This window comes from Dermochelys coriacea, chromosome 6 (genome assembly GCF_009764565.3).
Source record: "Dermochelys coriacea isolate rDerCor1 chromosome 6, rDerCor1.pri.v4, whole genome shotgun sequence".
Taxonomy (NCBI): domain Eukaryota; kingdom Metazoa; phylum Chordata; order Testudines; family Dermochelyidae; genus Dermochelys; species Dermochelys coriacea.
In genome coordinates, this window is record NC_050073.1 from 12,374,065 (window position 1) to 12,387,625 (window position 13,561).

Consider the following 13,561-nt stretch of genomic DNA (forward strand, 5'->3'; position numbering starts at 1 on the left):
TTCTGTATTCGTGTGTCTGTATTCGCAAAAAGAAAAGGAGTACTTGTGGCATCCCAGATGTGGCCTCACCAGTGCTGAATAGAGGGGAATAATCACTTCCCTCGATCTGCTGGTAATGCTCCTACTAATGCAGCCCAATATGCCTTCTTGGCAACAAGGGCACACTGCTGATTCATATCCAGCTTCTTGCCCACTGTAATTCCCAGGTCCTTTTCTGCAGAACTGCTGCTTAGCCAGTTGGTCCCCTGACTGTAGAAGTGGATGGGATTCTTCCATCCTGCGTGCAGGACTCTGTACTTGTCCTTGTTGAACCTCATCAGATGTCTTTTGGCCCAATCCTCCAATTTGTCTAGGTCACTCTGGACCCTATCCCTACCATCCAGTGTATCTACCTCTCCTCCCAGCTTAGTGTCATCTGCGAACTTGTTGAGGGGGCAATCCATCCCATCATCCAGATCATTAATAAAGATGTTGAAAAAAACCAACCCCAGGCCTGATTCCTGGGGCACTCCACTTGATATCAGCTGCCAACTAGACATCTAGCCATTGATCACTACCCATTGATCCCAAAGATCTAGCCAGCTTTCTATCCACCTTATAGTCCATTCATCCAATCCATACTTCTTTAACTTGCTGGTCAGAATACCATGGGAGACTGTATCAAAAGCTTTGCTAAAGTCAAGATCTATCATGTCCACTGCTTTCCCCAAATCCACAGAGCCAGTTATCTCATCATAGAAGGCAATCAGGTTGGTCAGGCATGACTTGCCCTTGGTGAATCCATGTTGTCTGTTCCTGATCACCTTCCTCTCCTCCAAGTGCTTCAAAAATGGATTCCTTGAGGACCTGCTGCATGATTTTGCTGGGTACTGAAGTGACGCTGAACGGTCTGTAGTTCCCTGGGTTCTCCTTCTTCCCCGTTTTAAATATGGGCACTATATTTGCCTTTTTCCAATCGTCTGGGATCTCCCCGGATCGCCACGAGTTTTCAAAGATGGAAAACCAAAAACCGAGAATCAGTGACCTGCTTTTAAATGCCCTCGACAACCTTCCTCAGGAAAACTTCGAAAGGTTTAAAGACAAACTAGCACACTCTGACTTTGAGGGGAAAGATAACATCCCCCGAGGTTGGCTGCAGAATGCCAACAGAATACATACTAAGAACCTCCTGATGGAATTCTATGGTGAAGATGCTGCAGTAGATGTAACCATAGACGTTTTCACTCAGATCAATCTCAGAGATTCTGCTGCTAAACTCGGAGAAGAAAGAGAGAAAGGTAAGAGACCTAAAGTTACTGTAAAACATGGAAATCTGCTCCAGGGCAGCAGCAGCAGGAGCAGAAGGAGAAACAGGGTGATGGCAGGAATGACAAGTTCTGAATCCCAGCAGGGAACCAGGGGGACACAGAGCAGTGATGCCCAGAAGGGCCTAGATTCTCTCGCCTGCTCCACTCCCTTTTCACTACTCAGTTGGAAGAAGGGGAAGAGAGGCAACCTGTAACTCTCCATCTGAGGAAAACCCCAGTGTGGGGGAGTCCCCTAGGGTTGTAGAGCTAACAGAGCTGTGCAGAGTGCCATGGACAGAGAGAGGTGGGGAGGAGGAGTGACTGGAGTGCATCCCCAGCTGCAGCACCATTCTTTGGGGACCAGCGGCAGCTGGCACAAGTTAGAACAACCCCCAGGCTGCTCTACCCTGTGCTAGGGCTGGGACAGAGAATCAAGGTTCTATAACTAAAAGCTGATCAGAGCAGAGAGGCTGGCTCAGTATGTTATCCCCAAACAGTTGATTGACCCCATGAAACTTTTCTGGGGTTCCAGGCAGGAAGTTTATCTTAAAGGCTATTTTAAATAAAAGACACATATTCAGTGCAATACAAACAACCAACAATTTCTTTTTGTCTTTTGATTTTTGATATGGAGGAGAGGGTATTTTATTTCTCTAACTGAGTTAAGTAGTCAGCAAACCTGGAGAGCTGCAGTTCCTAAGGCCCCAGGCTGCATCCAGCAATAATAGCATTGTGTTAGCCACACAACATTCCAGGATGATGTGTTGTTGGGAGCACACTAATGGGCCTGATTCTAAACTGCTTTATACTTTGTGTTGTCATTAATCTCTGTGTAAAATGAGCAATCCGTGGAAATCCAATGCCACATTCAATACAAGCTGAGTGGAGATTTCCAAATTGGGAGCTTTTTGCAAGACCCTTTGCACTCACTGGGCTCAATCCTCAGCTGTGCAAGAGCAGCATCCAGTGCAGCTGATGGTGATAAGATGAAGGTAGTTTTACAATAGCCCATTTTGGCAGTGGAGCCATCAGGGTCCATTCAGCAGCTGACAAGGCACATGCTCTTTCCCCGGCTATGCCTCCAACACAGCTCCTACGCTGATGTCTACAAGGTGCAGTGGGTACGGCTGGTTACATAGGCCTTCCCTGTCCCTCTCCCGAAGGATTCCCCCTCACAGTGGATATCCCCAGGAGGCTGCTTACAATGGCTCTATGGCCCTTCTGCTTCCATCAAAGAGGTACAAATGAGCCATATCAAGGCTGAGGATGTGGTGCGCTTTGCACAGGTATAAATGGCTACACAAGGTGCAGGGCAGTGGAGAATTGGGCTCCCTGTTTTCAGTTATTTAAAAGTTCTATAAAAATATTATTTGGGGATTAAATTCCTCATGCTGTGTGACAGCCCAAAAATAAGTTTTGGGAAGTATCATAATACGTTTGCCCTCTTGAGCTGCTTTATCTGTGCGTGGGGGGAGGGGAGGTTTGTTTAAAAAAAAATTCTGTCCTGCTTTATTATATATAAAGAAGGCTTGAGTGTTTTAAAGTGTTTTTTGTTCAACTCAAGCTTCCGATATACAGTTGCGAGAAAAGATATCTTCAAAACATCTGCCCCTTTAATTATACGGCTAAGAAAGCTTCCACACCACTTATCTGGACTCACAGTGAGACCCCCTGCCACAACCAGGGATGACTAAATGCAGCAATACTGACATTTCAAAGTTTTTTTTTTTAAAAGAACATGTTGTTAACATTTTTTTGTTTTGTTCTTTGGTGGTTTCTTCCAACCCTTTCAGCTTGTTTGTTTTTTATAAAAATAACCAGCTCTAATATAGGGCTTTTCATTAGCAGATCTCAGTGCTCATTAAGAAAGACACTATGGCTATGTCTACACAGAAATGCAAGTCTAGGGTTAGTGGGACTTGAGTCAGCTGACCCATGTCAAGGAACCCTGGGTGTGAGCATCTACACTTCATTTTAACCCTAGGTTAAGGATTTTCTGACCTGTGCTTGAACCTAGGGCTCTAGCGTCCACGTTGCAGTGCACAGACCTGAGTCAAAGTAACCCTATCCCAGAGTGCCTAATATCCCCCATCCCAGTGTCAAAACTCTAGCTCTATGAATACGTTGCACTGTAGGAAAAATCTAATGCCCACCCTGTTTCTTAACTGTGACAGTGCTGTTGATGGGATTCAAAGAATCATAGAATATCAGGGTTGGAAGGGATTTCAGGAGGTCATCTAGTCCAAGCCCCTGCTCAAAGCAGGACCACCCCAACTAAATCATCCCAGCCAGGGCTTTGTCAAGTCCAACTTTAAAAACCTCAAAGGAAGGAGATTCCACCACCTCCCTAGGGAACCCATTCCAGTGCTTCACCACCTCCTAGTGAAAACATTTTTCCTAACATCCAACCTAAAACTCCCCCACTGCAACTTGAGACCATTACTCCTTGTTCTGTCATCTGCTACCATTGAGAACAGTCTATATCCATCCTCTTTGGAACCCCCTTTCATGTAGTTGAAAGCAGCTATCAAATCCCCATTCATTGTTCTCTTCTGCAGACTAAATAATCCCAGTTCCCTCAGCCTCTCCTCATAAATCATATGCTCAAAGCTCCCTAAACATTTTTGTTGCCCTCCACTGGACTCTTTCCAATTTTTCCACTTCCTTCTTGTAGTGTGGGGCCCAAAGCTGGACACAGTACTCCAGATGAGGCCTCACCAATGCCGAATAAAGGGGAACGATCATGTCCATCGATCTGCTGGCAGTGCTTCTACTTATACAGCCCAAAATGCCGTTTTCCTTCTTGGCAACAACGGCACACTGTTGACTCATATCCAGCTTCTCGTCCACTGTAACCCCTAGGTCCTTTTCTGCAGAACTGCTGCCTAGCCGCTCGGTCCCTAGTCTGTAGCAGTGCATGGGATTCTTCCATCCTGTTTGCAGGACTCTGCACCTGTCCTCATCAGATTTCTTTTGGCCCAATCCTCCAATTTGTCTAGGTCCCTCTGTATCCTATCTCTACCCTCCAGCATATCTATCACTCCTCCCAGTTTAGTGTCATCTGCAAACTTGCTGAGGGTGCAGTCCACGACATCTTCCAGATCATTAATGAAGATATTGAACAAAACTGGCCCCAGGACCGACCCTTGGGTCACTCCACTTGATACCGGCTGCCAAGTAGACATGGAGCCATTTATCACTACCCATTGAGCCCGATGATCTAGCCAGCTTTCTATCCATCTTATAGTCCATTCATCCAGCCAATGCTACTTTAACTTGCTGACAAGAATACTGTGGGAGACCGTATCAAAAGCTTGCTAAAGTCAAGGATTCAGCTGCCCATAAGGCGACACGAATACGTAAACTGCAAAATTAGCGCCTCTGGTGGCTGTCTCAGTAGAATGACTGCAGTATGTGAAGGTTTTATATTGAGCTACCATCTTATCTGAGAGTTGGGCTCTTCACCTCTAGGCTGAGTCACATTTGTAGGAAAATGCCCATGTGCCCCTGTTCTGAGGATAATTAGGACGTCAGTCTCCAGGGCTGTCAAAATATTAAATGCAACTTTGCAATTCTTAATTTTTAAAATGGGCTGTTCAATGAAGCTGTTTATGTATTTTTGTCTGTTTTGAAGTTGGACATAAAATGATGGTTTCAGAGGAAAAATACATCCCCACCCCAGGTTGGCTGCTGCCAGCTATGGAGTGCAGCAATGTTTCCCAAGGGCTTGGGGTGCAGTGTGCTCCAGCACCCCCCAAGGATCCCTTATCCCTGCCCCCACTGCACCCCAGAGGCAGAGACAAAGGATCCCTGGAGTCTGTGGGGAAGTTTTGGGGCTCCTCCCACGCATTGCCCTCACAGTGCACACTGCCCGGGCATCTCTACAGATGCAGCCCCAGGGAGGGCAGTAGGGGCCTGGGAGCAAGGGTCAGAAAGTAGAGAGGAACCAAGTGGTTGCCCTGCAGGGAAGGGGAGCAGCAGAGTTCCCAGCTCAGCACAGCCAGAGGAGGGATAAAGCCAAAATCCTGGCAGCTGGGAGCCATCTCCAACCTCTCAGCTTTGTTCCTGGAAAGCTCTGCATAGCAGCAAGGAAGAGCTGGAGCCAAAGTTGCCACCACCATATGAGTGTGACGAGTGGGTTAGGCCCAGAGGTCCCCTGATGGGGGCCTCAGGATCCTGCCACTCTTGTCCCAGGAAAGGAGTAGTAGAGTAGGCCTCCAAGCAGCCTAGAGTGGCTGCAGGGGATACAGCTAATCAGGGCCCAGGAAAGCCATATAAGAAGGACCTGCAAAGGCAAAGACAGGCAGTTCCTTGCTGGAGCCAGAAGAGTGCAGCTGGTGCTCCTGGCTGGCCAAAGGGAACTGCAGCACCATGGACAGCTCAGTGCCAGCTGGGACTGGGGGAGCGAAAGAGGTCCTGGCTGGCTGCTGGGCCTGAACATAGAAGAGCCCTGAGCTAAGGATGAAACACTGGTGAAGGCTGGGGCGGTGGGGAAGTGACCTAGGGAACTGAAAGCAACTTAGTTAAAGGGACACAGTGGCATGTGGCTGCTATTCTTAGGGTCCCTAGGCTGGGACTTGGAGTAATGGGTGGACTTGGGGCGGCCCCCAATAGGCCACTGGGAAAGTGGCTGATAATTGGACAGCCATAACTCCCAAGAAGGGGATCTGAACTACTTAGTGGCCCAGCAAAAGAGCTGGGGCCAGAAGGGCCCAGAGAGGAAGTATCCATTGCTGCCAGGGAGGAAGCTCTGGGGCTACAGCCTGATACCAGGACTGGAGCTATTTAAAGACGGAAGATGCACCTGACCAGAAGGGGCACTCATGAGAGGTCAGTGCCATGCCATTACAAGGAGGTTGCGGGGAAGGTTTGTGGCTGGTTCCCAGTTGCCACCCTGACAACTGGAGGGGAGGGATAGGATACAGAAGGACCTAGACAAATTGGAGGATTGGGCCAAAAGAAATCTAATGAGGTTCAATAAGGATAAGTGCAGGGTCCTGCACTTAGGATGGAAGAATCCAATGCACCGCTACAGACTAGGGACCGAATGGCTCGGCAGCAGTTCTGCGGAAAAGGACCTAGGGGTGACAGTGGACGAGAAGCTGGATATGAGTCAGCAGTGTGCCCTTGTTGCCAAGAAGGCCAATGGCATTTTGGGATGTATAAGTAGGGGCATAGCGAGCAGATCGAGGGACGTGATCGTTCCCCTCTATTCGACACTGGTGAGGCCTCATCTGGAGTACTGTGTCCAGTTTTGGGCCCCACACTACAAGAAGGATGTGGATAAATTGGAAAGAGTACAGCGAAGGGCAACAAAAATGATTAGGGGTCTAGAGCACATGACTTATGAGGAGAGGCTGAGGGAGCTGGGATTGTTTAGTCTGCAGAAGAGAAGAATGAGGGGGGATTTGATAGCTGCTTTCAACTACCTGAAAGGGGGTTTCAAAGAGGATGGCTCTAGACTGTTCTCAATGGTAGCAGATGACAGAACGAGGAGTAATGGTCTCAAGTTGCAATGGGGGAGGTTTAGATTGGATATTAGGAAAAACTTTTTCACTAAGAGGGTGGTGAAACACTGGAATGCGTTACCTAGGGAGGTGGTAGAATCTCCTTCCTTAGAGGTTTTTAAGGTCAGGCTTGACAAAGCCCTGGCTGGGATGATTTAACTGGGACTTGGTCCTGCTTTGAGCAGGGGGTTGGACTAGATGACCTTCTGGGGTCCCTTCCAACCCTGATATTCTATGATTCTATGACAGTGCCACAACTGGGGCATCCCTGCACACACAGCCCCAAGGGGTTTGAGAGCAAGGGCCAGAGAGCACAGTGGGAACAAGAAACTGTCATGCAGCAAGGAGGAGCTGGAGCTCCCTCCACTGCAGGAGGCAAAATGGGGGAATTTTGGGGGCTGACTCCCACTCAGTCCCCTGACAGTGCATGCAGCCCAGGCACCCCTGCACATGCAGCCCCAGAGGGGCTGGGGTCAAGGGCCAGAGAGGGGAGTAGGGACCAAGCAGCTGCCCTGCAGGGAGGGGGAGCAGCAGGGCTCCCAGCTCGGCATAGCCAGGAGAGGGATCACTCCCAACAGCTCAGTGTCTGGGAGCTGCCTCCTGCCTGGCAGCTTTGCCCCTTGGTTCAGGGAAGCTCTGTGCAGCAGGAAGGCGTAGCCAGAGCAGGAGCTGCTGCTGCTGCGAGAGGAGCAGCAACAGGGAATGTGCTCGACCAGGCAATAATGGTGCCTTTGGCTATTGTGCTGGCTGCCTGCAGCGCTGCTTCTCTTCCACAAGGACTTCTGGGATACATGCAGAGGACTTCCAGGACCTGAATCAAGCCAGGGCTATGTGCACACAGGAAAGCAATAGGGCTTGCAGACCCTCCAGCACTGCAGGGTCCTGGGACCCTAGATTTAAGCTCTAGGTTAGCACAATTGGTGCATGGACACAAAGTGGGGGTTAGACTTGAGCCCAGGCTTGCCTTGTTGTGTAGACATACTGTAAGTGGCTACTCAAGTTGCTTTTAAAAAAAAAAGTATTGCTTCTGGTGGACATTTTGAACAGGTCATTGAACTAGTGTTTCCTAAGAAATTCTCTCTGCCTGCCTCAGCCGTGGGTTTTCTAGGGAGCTCATTACTGCAGAGAACCATGAATGAATCACTTGTCCCAATGTCCTGAACTCTGTGATTTTTGTTACATTAACATGCATGTGAAATTTCTCTTTCAGCTTTGGGTTCTCAAACACCTGAAAGATCAACAAATGGTATGTGACATTCCAATAAAGAATTGCATTGCATGTTTACCAGTGATTACCAGCGTTAGGCTAGATCAGCCAGACATTGGGTTTACTAACAGAAATAATAAGTAACCCCTCAGAGTGCAGACTCATCAGATCACACAGGTTACGCAGGGTTTGATGAGAGATGAGGAAATGAATGGGGAGATCGCCAGGAAAGAATCAGATGCTGCAGAACATGGTGCTGGTGAGGAGGTGGAGCTCTTGTGTCAGAGGCAGAATTGACCCAGTGCAGCAGCATGATGCTGGAAGATACTCTCCTGTTAGGGACGCCATCTTTTAAATGAGGCAGAATAACTAGAGGTCAACATATCTGGTCACTGAAGGTGCTATGGCACTTTTTTAAACCTCTAGGCCCTGCACAAATTTTAGGTTATATTTAGTTATATTCTTTGTACCTAAATTCCCATCACTGTTTCAGTTATACCTGTCATTCTCCATCACTTCATGCCCTACTTTGTTACAGAGTGCCACTGTGCACTGTTAATACCTGACAGGTGGCTGCATTTCAGTAACTGATGAAGTTATTCTTTACATATATATAATATTCATAGAAGGTCTGAGCCTACATTTTTCTCTCACATCACTGATTTCAATGGGACCACTGATGTGAGTAAGGACTGGGCCCATAGTTCATTTATGTGGGGATACTTTATGATGAAAGGGGCACTATAAACTTACAATACCAGTATTATTATTTAAATAGCTTTATTGTATCATTACAATAATATCTAATGCTTCTTGTCACTAACTCAGCTTACAGAGTGAAGTATAGAGAACATATAAAAAACAAATACAGCACAATAAAAGACATGAACGCTCGTCTTGGTGAGAATGTGAAGTTAAACAGCAGATACACAAAGCTGATCATTATAAATGAACATCGTCACGAAATGCAGAGAGAACATGAAATAATGGCCTTGGGACGGAGACATGCAGAAATCATGGCTAAGCACGCTAGTCCTATCACCATACGTGATTTATTTGAATCTGATGGAAATGGACAATCACCACCAATTGTCGTGCTGCAGGGAGCTGCAGGAATTGGGAAAACACTGACAGCAAAAAAGATCATGTTGGACTGGGCAAATGAAGAACTGTATCAGAGCAGGTTTGATTATGTTTTCTACATAAATTGTAGGGAAATTAGCTTTAACAGAAAGCAGAGAAGTATTGAAGATTTGATTTTAAAAAATTGTCCTGATAACAATGCACCAACTAAAGAGATTCTGATGAATCCAGAAAAACTCCTGTTCATAATTGATGGTTTTGATGAACTGAGATTTTCCTTTAATGAACCAACAAGTAATCCATGCTCTGACCCCTGTGAGAAGCAGCCAGTGGAAATCATACTGAGCAGTTTATTTAGGAAAAAAGTGCTTCACAAATCCTACTTAATCATTACTACAAGACCAATTGCCCTCCAGAAACTCGGGCAGTTTTTGAAAGATGAACGTTATGCAGAGATCCTGGGATTTTCTGAAAACGAGAGAAAAGAATATTTCTATAAGTTCTTTAGGAATGAAGAACAAGCAAGAAAAGCCTTTAACTTTGTAAAAGACAATGAAATGCTGTTCACTATGTGCTTTGTCCCCATTGTGTGTTGGATCATCTGCACGGTTCTGAAACAACAGATGGAAGCAGGTGAAGATCTTGCACGAACTTCCAATACAATCACTGGAGTGTACATGCTCTATCTCTTCAGTTTAATAGAGGGTCACAGCAGCAATTCAAAGCAGCAGGTACAAGGTAACTTGAAGGGACTTTGCTCCTTGGCTGCAGATGGACTCTGGAGGAAGAATATACTGTTTGAGGAAGAAGTTGTCAAGAAACATGGCTTAGATAAACCTGATTCCCTCTTTCTCAATGAGAACATGTTTCAGAAAGGCATTGTCTGTGAACTTGTTTACAGCTTCATTCACTTGAGTTTTCAAGAGTTTTTTGCAGCTTTGTTTTATGTGTTGGAGAAAGAAGAAACAGTGACAAATTCAGAAACTGCTACACAACCTGTGGAAAAACTGTTTGAAAAGTGTGGAAAATCTAAGAATTATTTAATGTTAACAGTGCGGTTCCTGTTTGGTCTCTTAAATAAAAAGAGAATGGAGGAGATGGAGAAAAATCTTAGCTGCAAATTTTCACCCAAAATTAAAAATAATTTACTAATGTGGGTTAAAGAAAAACCCTTTTCGTCGTTGTTCAACTGTGATAAATTGTCTTCTGATAAGGAGACGACGATTTTCTATCTTGATTACTTTTACTGTTTGTATGAAATTCAAGAAATAGAATTTGTACAGAGTGCAATGAATCATTTCACTCAGCTAAAATTAACACATCATACCTTTACCAAAATGGATCAAATTGTTCTTCAATTCTGTATAAAGAATTGCTGTAAACTGGAGTCAGTTTGTCTAGAGTACTGCACATTTCTAACTGAAAACCTGAATGAAGATTCCCCAGGACCATGTGAGTGGCCACATCGGTGAGTTTTGTCTGAGCTCTAAAAATACCACGTAAATTATTTTTTAAAACTTTTTTTTAAACATTGATTCCCCTCTCCCCCACATAGGTTTTCATAGCTCACAAATGACTCACCATAAAAGTGACTCAGTTTAGTGACAGACATTTAAGACTGGGAAGGACCATGCCTGATCCACCCCAAACCTTAAAAGCATGGAAATAAGAAGTTAACGGGAAAGACTTGTGCACTCATTTCTACCTTCATGTTGTCTGAACATTGTCAGTAATGCTGCAGTGCTCCACTTGGCTTTCACCTCAATCTCCAGTAGCTACCAAAAGCAATATGTACCCCAACTTCATCACACTTACACTCCAGTGCAAAACACTATGGAGTGCTAGAGTGTGGAGCTGGGAGGAATGAGATATGAAAATGTTGTGGATGGCTGAGATCTTTTTAGAGATGGAGTGGGTGTTCCAGAGACAGCAAGAGAAGTGTGGGGTGGGAAAGGAGAGGGGTGGGCATGAGGTTAGGAAGGATGGCAGCAGAGGGGCCAAGGTGTAGGGGGGAGTGAGTGAGGGATGCGGAGAGGGTAAGGATTGAGGGAGAGCCCAGGTTAGGGCAGGTATCGTCAGGAGGCAGCTATGGTTATGGGACTTATATCTATTTGGGTGATGGGAGGAGAGGGGAGATTGGGCTGGAGTAGCTAGAACAGGTGGGAACTGTAGAGGGGTGAGGGAACACAAGGAAGGGAAATGAGGCCACTGGAGGGAGGAGGACAGCTGCTGTGATGAAGAAATGGGGTGTTATGAGAACCATGGGTGATTGACAAGATTACAAACAGCAGCAACAACAAAAACTCAGAAGAAATTTAGCTACAAATCTGTAACAAATCTCTACAGAGCTTGTGCAAATGGAGTTTTTTTTCAAAGGCTTATAACTTGGCCACACTTGGGTGTATTTTCATGGGAACAGCAAAAGGCATGGTCCTGCCACAAAGACCTCTCCCCACCCTTGCCAAATTTCTAGTCCCTGCTCCAAAACATGGAGGAGCTAGAACTTATGAGGGAAAAGGTTGCAAGATATATTTTGTTTTACCCATGTTAACAAAAAAAAATCTAATTCTCAGAAATGGCTGAACCATTTTAGAAGAAACTTTCACAATATTTAGCCTGATGGAAACACCAGGCATGGAAAATTTCTGCCCAAATGATTAAATTTTGGCAAAGTTATAAGCAACTGAAAACAGGGACATGTCCAGCAATCTTAATAATAGGAGTCGCTACCAGCTCTGCGTATAATAATCTTTGTATACACATTGTCTGTTATAATGTGTAGATATGGTGCCTTGCACAATGGGACCCTAATTCTGGCTGGAGCCTCCAGGGGCTATGATACTACAAATAATCAATGATAATAACTTTGGTTCTGTGCACTAGATCCCAGCTAGGGGAATCCACTGAACTGTTTTTACTTCTTTCTTCTTTTTGTTGTTTGACTGGAGAGTAGAAAAAAATTTTGACCTAAGGTGAAGATCTCTATTTTTAGTGCTCTAATCCAGGAACCTCTTGTCCAATTCACTTCAAATTTGATAGAAAAATTCAGTCTCCACCACAAACCTAACCAGACTACTCAGCTAGTGTTTGGCATCCACTTCCCCTTGGGGGAAGGAATATTTAAGTTGTTCATGGTAAATGTAGAAACAGTAATTTGCACATATGCAATTGGTTTGGGGCTCTTTCTAAACCAGAGTGTTTGCAGGCAGCCTGATGTGTAGCTCAATTTTGTATTTCATAGTTTTCAGATTGTGACAGGACATATATGCCCCATGCTGACAAGGAGGAGATTAATGAGGGTCTGCAGGCCCTGTTAGCTCCACTCTATGACAGCTGCAGCAGATGACAGGTAGGGAGTTAAAAAGGAGGCAACCTAGCACAGTTGAGTGCTGTCCAGAAAGGAGAGGAGAGTCCTGCTTCTGCCTCTCTATGAGGGAAGCCTGGTTATACCCAGAGTCTGAATCAGCTTTCCAATTGGAGAAACCTCCCAGTGGATGGGACAACCAGGCCCTGGGGGACTGACCAAAGGACTAGCTCTTGGAGACAGGCCCTATGTAAATGGGCAGGGTCCTGCCAAAGACTTGTGGGATGATCCTTAGTAAGAGGTTTTGGTTTTCTCTTCATTTGGGACTTTAATACCTTGGAAGGCGGGGACTGAAGAGTGGCTTAGCCAGAGGGCTAAAGCACCACTGCACTGGACATCACAAGAGGCAATGGCTGATCACTGAAGACCCTGAGGCAGGGTGCAGAGTGCTCTGACAGGCCATGAGGCTGCTGTGGAGCAAACCCTGTCACACAGCGGATTAAGTTAAGCCACTCTCCACATTCTGCAAGGGTGCAAGGTAGAGCTGGGCAACCTTAACTCTGCATTAATACAAACTTTTTGGGGAGCTAATATCAGTTATACATAGGTACTGTTTGTCTGTGGAACTTTTTATAACATTTTAATTAAACAGTAAATCTGTGCACCAAACCAAATGTGCCAATGTATCTGCCACTACCCAAATGCTACCACTCAGTCTGAGGGATTTTTCTCACCCAATGCCACTATAGTATGGGGCAAACTTCCTAAGTCTGGAAAACAGGATTCCAGGAGTTCAAACCTCACCTCTTCTAAGTGCTGCTTATAGTATATTCTTATGTAATTCATTACCCTTTTCATTGACCAAGGCCATGAGTCCCAACCTTAGAAGGCAGTTCCCAAAGACCTGCTGAACACACCCCATTGTTTGAAGACACTGGCAGAGAGATTATGCATGTCACTGCCGGGAGAGACCACAGCTCTCTAACATAACAAACCCCAATTTCATCCACTGAAGCATACTGCCTCTCATGTTCACTACACCAGTTTTGCTTATCCTATCTCTAACCACTACAAATCTCATTCCTCACCCCAAGCAAGGGATAGAATCCAGGATTCTAGATCAATAATATTCTATTGCTGATCAGTAAATACTTGAGTAACCCTCTATGAAAGT

The 13,561-nt window shown here is 45.6% G+C and overlaps 1 protein-coding gene across 3 annotated transcripts in view; it reads left to right on the forward strand.

Moving 5' to 3' along the window:
- The first annotated feature begins 737 nt into the window (after nt 1-737).
- Nucleotides 738-13,561, forward strand: part of LOC119857533 (NACHT, LRR and PYD domains-containing protein 3-like) — a 296,613-nt gene continuing 283,789 nt past the window's right edge. The window contains exons 1-3 of one of the 3 annotated variants that reach the window (XM_038406613.2): nt 738-1,277; nt 8,004-8,039; nt 8,829-10,551. In XM_038406613.2, coding sequence (XP_038262541.1) covers nt 929-1,277; nt 8,004-8,039; nt 8,829-10,551 — 2,108 coding nt within the window. In that variant the 5' untranslated portion in view covers nt 738-928. The remainder of the gene's footprint in view (nt 1,278-8,003; nt 8,040-8,828; nt 10,552-13,561) is intronic. The other 2 variants (XM_043516755.1, XM_043516756.1) reach the window with 2 other exon arrangements.